Raw genomic sequence first — 10,198 nt, 5'->3', positions numbered from 1 at the left:
CAAACTGGTTCCTGGTTCTCACCTGTGAAGATTTGACACTTTTTAGTCTCCGTTTCCTCCTGAGTGTCTGTGAACGGACTCACCTGGAGAACCTGAGAGACTCTCACCTGTGACCTCTGACCTTCTATATAAAATTTCAGTGCTGCAGCAGGTCACTGTATCAGACTCCAGGCTCCAAAACAAACATGATGTTCACATTTACAACGGAGCTTGAACGTGACATGACAGGGAAACGAAGACGCAGAAACAACAAATCAGTTTTATTCTGAAAAACCAAACAGGAAAGAGAAAAAAACAGACCTGACTGAGTTTTATTTATGAATTTTGTTTCAGCTGACTACATTTCTGAATTAGAGCTGCATCTATTGATTCTTTTCTTTACCAATCAATCTGCTGATTATTCTCTCCATTAATCGATTGATTGATTGATCTTTAATAGATGAGAAACCAGTGAAAGTAGCCGTCACTTTCTCTCATCCATCATAACATGTTTACGATTTCTGTTTAAAAAGTGATTTAATTGATCAATGGATTCATGAAATTAATTTCTAATCGATTAATTGATGAAAAGCTTCAGATCTTCACATGTAAGAAACAAATATTTTGCCTCTTGTTTTGAAAACAGGATTCTTCCGTTATCAGAACAGCCGCTGAGCCTCATGTTATTAAAACAGGAATATTAATTATTCATATTAATCGTTTTCTCTGTGTGTCATTAGACAGAGTTCGAGGTCGGAGCTTCAGCTGAGTATCGATCAGAAACCACATATCAGAGCTGCGTATTGATTAGGAATGAACGACTGATACTGATCAGTTTTTTTTAGTTTTGTTATAAGGTTTTATTTAAAGAGACTCTGGGTGTGTGTGTGTGTGTGTGTGTGTGTGTGCTTCATGTGTTTGCTTGTGTGGAGAGCTGTGTGTTTTTTATGGGTTTGAGTTTGTGAAATGTGAGAGGCGACAGAAAACTGAGATTAAAGACGACAGAAAAATCTCCATCTTTTACTTTATTTATCAGTTTGTTTGTTTTTTAAACAAGTGAAAAACAAAAGTTTCTTTTTCAGATTTTTTTTACTTGTTTAAAATAAATCAGATTTTTATAAACTGATAAACAAAGAAAAAACATTTTTAGGTTGGAGATCATTGTTTACGTAGTTTTTTTATTGAGGGTCACCTGATGGTCTCGACAGCATGTTGCCTCCTCACCACTGCATCATTTATCACTTCTGACTTGTTAATATGTGAATTCTTGTATAAATGAGGAAATGTACAATATTGTATAAGAATTACAAAACCAATAAAAAGTTTAAAAGGATTTAATTTCTCTGTTTGTCTGGAAATCTGCAGGACGAGATGCTGGAAACTGATCAGACATCCATTTTTATTATCCATATTTTATCATTATTGTATTTATCAAAGTCTGCAGATGTGACTGAACATTTCCATTGACAGGTGAAGGTTGTTTTCCAGTCTCAACACTCATCTGAAAAATAAATAGTAATATATTTAGAAATACATCAGTAATGTCTCTGAGTAACACGAGTGAAATACCTGTAAAATCAGTAAATAAAAATTATCCTTAAAATCTAAAATGATTGAAAGATTGTATAAAATATCAGATATAAATTAGTTAAATGTCTGAAGAATATTGGTAAAAAAAATTTTGAAGAATCTCCATAAAATATTAGAAAAATACCTGTCAAAGTGTAATATCAAAACAATCTTATAAAAATATTGGTAAAATAACTGAACAATATTAATTAAATAATCAACAAAAATAAGTAAATTAATATATCCCCAAAATGTCAACATATATAAGTGAAATTTTAGAAAAACATATCAGACAAAAATTATTACATCTGGAAAATCTAGAAAAACTATTTCAAAATCTTTTTTTTTTTTTAAACATAACATTTTGATAAATTATTAAACAAATAAAAATCTCTGCAAAATATTTGAAAAATATCTTTTTTTTTTATGTAGTGACCAAATATCAATGAAATCTTCAAAAAAATTGGTAAAGCAGCTAATCAATGTTAATAAAATAATCAACAAAAATTTGTTCTTAGTTAAATTATCTGAAAATTAAATGAACGCTGACAAACAAACAGTGACGAAGCTTCAGTCCGACCTCAAGAGTTCCTGTCAGCTTCTGATCAAACTCATCGATGCTAATGAAATCAATCATATCACTTCACAAAGTCTGAGACCCTTGATGCTGCAGTAACGGAAACACAGATCAGGAGGGTGGGGGCTCCATCTTTAGCAGGCCTCGTCGGCCATATGTCGGCTGTTTGCCGGCGTGCTGCTCAGAACGTAAACGAGGATTTAATGGATGAGGTGAAATAGATTTGATGGAGCAGAGGATTGTGGGTCAGAACAGAAAAGACAGACTCCAAATGTTTTTGCAATGACGGTGTCACTGTCATTTTTCTATGGGTTCCACCTGCGACCTGGAGTCGTTTACAGTGGAGGTGTGGGACGACCTCCAGTCTGAGGCCGGACCTCCTAGTGGCCTCAGACCTGCAGAGCTCCACCCCGTCACTGTGTTGGTGCAGCTGATTAATGTAAATTTACTTTCATTAAAGACGAACAAGACTGCTGGACTCTCAGATCTCAGAGACATGAAATATGTTGTGATGTTGTAGTGCCGTGTGATTGGACAGTCTGTTTCCAAGGTAACGCCCTCCACTTTTTTAAAGTTCTCTATGCTTCCTACAGGAAGTTCCTAGCGTTTCCTTCGCTGATTGGACAGACAGTGTCCAGGTCATCGCTTCTACTCCCTGTCGCTGAGGCGCACCTGCAGCGAGGTGAGACGGGTGAGCATTCGCCAGCAGAAGTGAAGCGCTGCTGCTCAGTGAACTCTGAGCTGTGACAGGCGAGAGGGGGAAGCTGCTTCTTAACATCAAACCAATTAGCAGTAAGTGGGTGGATTAGAGGCAGCAGCTGATCTGCCGTTAATGGGATCAGAGCTGATCGGGGGTTTAGGATGACGTGCCTCAGCTCGCTCACATTCACACCTTGACGTTTCTTCCTGCAGGAAAATATCAGTGAGAGGAGCTGTCTGCCGAGCCCATCTGACCCATTTTATGCAAATATTTGTTTTTGATTTGATGGCAGACCCCTCTGCCCCCCAAGCAGTATGGACTGTCCTGACCTGCAGCTCGGCATTATGGGTCTGAAACCAGGAGTTGTGACCAAATCGCGTTCAGCTGCTTCTTTCTGGGACGGATTAAAACTCTGAAACTCTGACGGATTCTCGAGCTGAACTGAGCAGAGGAAACTGTTTTCTGATTGATCCCTGACGTTAGTGACTGTTGATTACAGCCGAGTGTGTCGGCCGCACTGAGACGTTAAAATGCCGTTCATGCCGGTGAAGTTCAATCTGCAGAAGCGGGTGAAGCTGGCTCAGGGTCTATGGATGCTCTACTGGCTTTCGGTCATTGTGGGCATCCTCATCTTCAGCCTCGGCATTTTCTTCAAGATCGAGCTGCGGAAGAGAAGTGAGATGATGGACAACAACGAGAGCCACTTAGTGCCCAACCTGCTGATCATGATGGGCATGTTGGCCTGTGGGATCAATGCCTTTGGGGGAAAGGTGTGCCACGACTCTCTGGATCCGGTCAAATTCGCCAAGTGGAAACCGTTGCTGAAGCCCTACCTCCTGATGTGCTGCGGCTTCAACGTGCTGCTGCTGCTGATTGCGCTGCTGTGCTTCCTCATGCAGTTCGCCATGTACCTGACGCTGGCGGAGGGCCTGAAAAACAGCATCAAGTTCTACAAAGACACGGACACGCCGGGACGCTGCTTCATGAAGAGGACACTGGACATGACACAGATCGAGTTTCGCTGCTGCGGGAACAACAACTACAGGGATTGGTTCGAGGTGCAGTGGATCAGCAACCGCTACCTGGACATGAGCAATGACGAGGTCAAAGAGTGAGTACACACCGAACACTGCAACCATCAGTCTTAACCTTTAATCAGTTAATCATCAGAGTTTTTTATCAACTGCCAACTGGCTCCATCCTCTGGAGTCAGTTTAAACAGAGTCTCTGGGTTTTAGGTTGTTGGCTGGACAAATCAAGACATTTGAAGACTTCACCTTGGACCAATTGGTTCGATAATGAAAGTAATGGTTAACTGCTGCCCGAGAATCTGTTAATAATTTGAAAGATTCACATTGATCCTAACAGGAAGTCCTTTCAGTTTTCCCTGGGTCTCATCAAACTGACCTCTGACCTCTGATCTTTAGCTCTGCAGGACATCAGAAAGTTTTCAGGCACATTTCTGCCTCGGGGGCCTTGAGATCACAAACCGGGATCATCTCTAAGCTTCCTAACCTTTTAGCGAAGAGAAAAGCCTGAATTAAACCTCCAACATTCCCTCAACACATCATGTCGTCATCATAACAGTCAGGTGTGAATCAGCTGATTCCCATTTTAACTAAACTTTCGTTGCTCGGACTGTCGCAGTGAGTTTTGTTAAAACGGGTCAGTGGAGGATAAATGAGGGAATTAAGGAGGTAAAAGTTGCCGTGCTGGAGGTCGATGAACCTGCTTCTCTCTAAGTCTATAATCTGTCAGGATCTGATTTCCACCCTGCTGCGGCTTACACGTCCGCGAACATGACAAGGTTAAACCGAACCAGATGACTAAGGGAGCGTTTCATTCTCCCACCAGGTGAACCGCAACGCAAAATCACTATTTCACAGAGGTGAAATACGTTTCATTACAAACAAATGAGGCGACGTTAGGGAAGTCGAACAAACACCAGGTGACTGTCACAGGTGTAACAGGAAGCAGAAATGTGCGTCTGTGGCTGCAGGTCTGAAGCGTGTTGTAGCTCCGTGTTTGCGTGTTTCCATGTCGTGTTTCTGTGTTAATGCCTTTAAGAGATATTACCTTACCCCTCTGAGATGATTATTACTCATGATCCAATTTTAGCCTCCTGTTAGCCACAGGCCACGCCCACTGCCTGTACCTATCAATCACTCACTCACAGGACATGAACCACCAGTGATGTCATAAAGTGCCGCGAAAACAAACGACTTTTTGTTCCCATTCAAAAAAAACTACTCAAAAAACCTGAAGATGACGTTTGTCCGTGTATCTAACTTGTCTCCTGCTCTCCAGTGGATGAACCCTTTAGATTTCATTGAATCAATCCTCTAGCGCCTCCCGGAGGACAAACGTTACACTACTGTTCAGATTCTGTAAGAGTAAATAAATCATCAGGATGCCGTTTGTTTGGATTGGGGCTGTAATAACGGTGACGTAGAGAGTACTTGTGACTGAGGAGCTTCAATAAAACTGGAATCGGACTCAGGTTACAAGCTACAACAGCTCAGCTATGTCAGGAAGGGTTGTGATTGGTCAATGGTTCAAATTCTTGTGTCAGAATTTGCCTTAAGGTTGATCTTGACGCAAAAACATTAGAGTAGATTTTTCATCATGCCATTCGTGAACTGTAGAGACTCCGGTGAAATTAAGTGATTTCACTGTGAAATGAGGCCAGTTTTAAATGTTGTTGTGAAGAGAAAACTAAGTGAACTTTCAATCTGATCATCAGGTGGTCTTCCTCTTCCTCTTCCTCCCTCCTTGTATCACAGGGTTCTACCTGAGGGCTAGGGTTGCTGATACTATTTCCCATATAAATAAATGGTGTGTGCGGTTTTATGCAGATGATACTGTTGTCTATTGTTCTCCTTCATCAGCAGAACAAACCATTGACTTCCTGTAGTTTGACCGTGATGTTTAACTGAAAGGTTGTTTCTTATTGGTCGACAGCACCAAAGCATCAAAGTAAAAAAAAAAAAAGGCTGATTTATGTTAAAACCTTGAATTAATTTGCAGAGTATTGATTTGACAATTCGGCTGAAATTACTGGATTTAGCTGTTTTAAATGCAGCTGTAATGACGCCGTCTTTGTCTGTTCCAAATCAGAACCAAACAAATATTTTCAAAAGATAATCAATTCTGTCCAGAAGATGGCGCTAAAGAAAAGCTTCAGGGGTCACTGAAGGTATTTAAAGTTTATGGAAACCTTCTAATGGAGCCTCTATTCGAGGTGACTGTTTGCGTTTCCTGTTGGAAAGTCAATCACATGTCCTCAAAGAGACAAAAAGTGACTACAAGGAGATGTAAAACCACCTCAAACAGACACAGGCTGGGTGGTCTGGGTCTGGGGGTCTTGGTACTGCTCCTAAGTACTAGCCTGGCAGTGTGTGTGACCTTTGACCTCTCTGCATTATCCAGAAACATTAAACCTGACTGTCTCTGTCCTGCAGTCGTGTCCTCAGTAACGTGGAGGGGAAGTTCCTGATGGACAGCGTCCCATTCAGCTGCTGTAACCCCGGGTCCCCTCGGCCCTGCATCCAGCATCACCTGACCAATAACTCCGCCCACTACGACTACGATCACCGCACAGAGGAGCTCAACATCTGGGTCCGGGGCTGTCGCGAGGCCCTCTTCTCCTACTACAGTGGCATGATGAATAGCATCGGAGCGCTTGTCATCTTCACCATCCTCCTGGAGGTAAGAGTCGCACCCATAGCTGGCTTCAGCCAATCAGCATCCAGTCTGGTCCACACTGTCACTTAAAGGAACAGTTCAAATGTAGGTAAAATCCTCCTCCTGTCTTTCTCTGTGAGAGTCAGGTGTTCAGACCGACACTTTCATGTCTTTACAGGAAATAAGAAGCTACAGCCAGCAGCTGGTTAGCTTAGCTTAGCATGAAGACTGGAAACAGGGGGAAACAGCTAGCCTGGCTCTGTCCTCAGAAAAAAATCCATCCAGCTCCAAAGAGGAAACAAAACAAGCTGCAGTGTGAGGAGCTTTGAAAGCTAGCTAGCATGTCGGTAAAAGATTCTTGTCGTATTTGTGAGGAACATTTGTGCATAAAAGTCGCTCTTATGAATCCAAAACAGTCGGATCTCCATAGCTACCAGTAGCTCCTCCCTTACATATGCTGATTGGTCCAAACCTCTGTGGTTCAGCCACATGTGAGTAGCTTTGAACCCGGAAAGATGGATTCTCACTTGAGAAAAATCCAGCTGCATCACAAGGTTTGCCACCAACATGTTGATGATGGGGTGGCTGTTGGAAGGTTCATCAAGTTTTATATAAAAAAAGATTGAGCTTTTTGCTAAAATTAGGGTTAAAAATCGAAGGTTAGCAACACGGTGAAAACTCAGAGCTAAATCTGCCTCTCATCTGCTGATGTTTTTAACTTGGTAATTTGAACGAGTTGAGAATCTCGGAGGACTTTCTCCTGAAGGTGAATGCAGGATAAGCTTTTGATTTACAACAAGATAATCGCAGTAAATTAACTAAAGACCTCAAATGCACCAGGTTAACAGCATAATTGATTAGCGCGTGATTAGCGTTAGCGCTAAAGAAGAAGAGCTGATGTTTGTTCTGCTTCATGAAGAACAAAACCAGGTCCAGCTCGTCAGTCTGCACACACCAAACTGCATACACGAAAATTTAGTATTTTAAATATATTTTTGCAGCTTTGTATCATAGTAAATTTAAAGTCACATCTTTTTGTGTTTTAAGCTGCATTGTAGGCTGTAACAGCACCTCATGATAAAAAAACTATTTGTTCTCTCTCTCTATATATATAGAGAACAAATATATATATATATATTGTTTATATGAGTTATTTTACAGAAATATGACAGGAAACTGTGTCCGTGCAGCGTTCAGATGTTTCAGCTGTAGCTTGCGGTTGACTTGGGACTCGGCCGTAGATCGGGTGCCGAGGTGGCAGCGTGTTAAGCTGCCGAGCGGTGGTCAGGCTCACCGAGGATCAGTAACTATTTTTGGGGGGGTTAATCTGCCCGCAGCAGCAACAGGTTGCATTCTGGGAAGGTCAGGACGAGGAACAGTTCCTGAGAGTGAGAGGCGATTCAGTATCTGGGTCAAAACAACAAGTTTGACCTGAAGCGTGACGACAGGCGGCGGATTTAAAAACAACATCCTGAACTCAATCACTCAGGACTCGAAATGTTTGTAGGAACATCACGGACACTGGAGCTAGTCTCGGAGGCCTGGAGGAGTCAGATTTAGACTTTACTTTACCTGTAACTCCTCCCCCTGGTTTCTGAGAGCCCTCTGATTGGCTACTTACATTTTAATCCACTTGGACATCTGGATATATTAAAAGAACAGAAATAGGAATTGTCTGATTCTCCAGCTGCAGAAAGTTAAATTAATTCATGTAAATAATGATGTGATATATATGTACATGTTCTAACCCTGTGTGTGTGTGCGTGTGTGTGTGTGTGTGTGTCAGTCGACGGACATGGCGGGCTTGAAATACCTCTGCACGGCTCTGGAGACGATGGAGGACCCAGAGAACCCAGAGTGCGAGAGCGAGGGCTGGCTGCTGGAGAAAGGTGTGAAGGAGACGTTCGACGACCTGCTCTCCAAGGTGAAGACGCTCGGGAAGGGAAACCAGGTGGATGAGGGCGGGGACGCACCGGAGGCCACCACCTGAGAGCCCCGCCCTCCGCAATGGACTGAGGTCTACCCCATCTCCCCCCCATCCCCCTCTCAACTGCCGCCTCTCCCCCAGTAAACAGGGGGCGAGGAAGGAGAGGTCTTCTTCATGTGTTGTACATACGCCATCATACATGTATTTAAAACATGAATATCTCTCTCACACACACATACACACACACACACACACACACACACACACACACACACGTTCAAAGTGAACAAGTCATTTAAACTTACTGTGAATGTCGATATTTTCCATTCTGTAAATATGTTGAACAGAGTTTATTTTTAAACAGGAGGAACAGAAACCTGCTGCTGTAAATAAAACATCTGGGTTAGGATTCAAATTAAATTATATACAATCATTAAATTAATTTCCTGCCCCTCATCAATGCTTCCTGTCAGGCGGTCAGACCGTCGGACGCCATCAGGCCAGAAAGAGTCGACGCCGGTCTTCACCAGAGCCTGACCGATGCGTCATATCCAATATGTTTGAGACGGTTAAGAAACTGTTGCAGTTACACAGTTTGTCCAGCAGCGCGCAGAATATATAAAATATATTTTTAATTTGAGAGATTCTTGCCAAACGTGTTTGTTTATGTGAAGAATGAATTGTTATTGGCTGTTTGTGTCTCAGACGTCCAGCATCGGTCGGGCTCTGGTCTTAACTGTGGCTGTCTGACTCAGACATGGTTGGTTGACACGGAAACAGACAGCCTAAAAATGTTGGAGTGCTCAGTGCTGCCACTGCTGGTCAGTATGGGTACTGCAACAGTTGCAGTACCTCTCCTGGCCAGCAGGAGGTAAATACAGAGGTACAGTGGCGCTTGTAAGTTTGTGAACCTTTAAAACTGTCTATAATTCTGCATAAATAGGAACTTAAAACACCGTCAGATTTTCACACAACTCCCTGAAGTAGATAAAAGAACCCATCTAAACAAATGAGACAAAAATATTACACTTGGTCATTTATGTTTGGAGTAGACAAGTATGTGAACCTCTGGGACAAGCAGCTACTTTAAAGATGAAATTAGAGTCGCATTATTGCGATGGAGGCGAACAGGAGCCCCGTGAATTCTGAGAAAGAGTTGTTGATGCCCGTCAAGCTGGAAAACATTTGAACTCCACCAATCCACAGTCAGACAGGAGGTGTGCAAGTGGAGGAAATTCATTGTCACTCTGAGAGCGAGGCATGTAATAGTCAGTGAGGTCAAAAAGGAACTCAGGGTAAAGGCCTCTCTCATGACGATAAATCAGAGTCATGCAGAGAGATAACGACCCCAAGCACCAAAGGATGGTTAACGAAGAGTAAAGTAAATGTTTTGTAATGGCAAAGTCAAATCTCTGACCTTAATCCAACCACAGTGTTGGAAGGACCTGAAGCGAACAGATCCTGTGAAGAAACCTACCAACGTGCCAGAGTTGAAGCTGTTCTGAAATTCCTCCAAGTCCAGGACTGATCAGCAGTTACTTAGTTACACAAGGGGGTCACTCCCAGGGGAGAGAGCAAAGGTTCACATACTTGAACCAGTCACAGATATTCAATATTTAATCAGTTTCCTCAATGAATAAATGACTCAGTATAAAAAAAAAAAATCTAATGATGCTTGAGATCATATTTAGAAATATAAGAGGTTCTAAAGGTTCAAAAACTTGCAAGCACCACTGTCTAAACAGAGGAATATACAGGTATA

At 42.3% G+C, this 10,198-nt stretch overlaps 2 protein-coding genes across 3 annotated transcripts in view; both read left to right on the top strand.

Annotated features, from left to right (window-relative positions):
* The window catches only part of ubr2 (ubiquitin protein ligase E3 component n-recognin 2), a 22,921-nt gene extending 21,609 nt beyond the window's left edge, over positions 1 to 1,312 (top strand). For both annotated transcript variants that reach the window (XM_056395425.1, XM_056395424.1), the window contains exon 46: positions 1 to 1,312. This exon is cut by the window's left edge and continues 1,064 nt beyond it. The gene's annotated coding sequence lies outside the window, so the exon portion shown is untranslated.
* Positions 1,313 to 3,355: 2,043 nt separating this feature from the next.
* On the top strand, positions 3,356 to 8,695 carry prph2b (peripherin 2b (retinal degeneration, slow)). Its single transcript, XM_056395910.1, has 3 exons — positions 3,356 to 3,936; positions 6,287 to 6,533; positions 8,296 to 8,695. The coding sequence occupies exons 1-3, from the start codon at positions 3,356 to 3,358 to the stop codon at positions 8,497 to 8,499; spliced, it is 1,032 nt and encodes a 343-aa protein (XP_056251885.1). The 3' UTR covers positions 8,500 to 8,695.
* The last annotated feature ends 1,503 nt before the right edge of the window (positions 8,696 to 10,198 follow it).

Source organism: Seriola aureovittata, chromosome 14 (genome assembly GCF_021018895.1).
Source record: "Seriola aureovittata isolate HTS-2021-v1 ecotype China chromosome 14, ASM2101889v1, whole genome shotgun sequence".
NCBI lineage: Eukaryota > Metazoa > Chordata > Actinopteri > Carangiformes > Carangidae > Seriola > Seriola aureovittata.
Note: the sequence above shows the minus strand (reverse complement) of the source record. Positions and strands in the feature narration are given on the sequence as shown.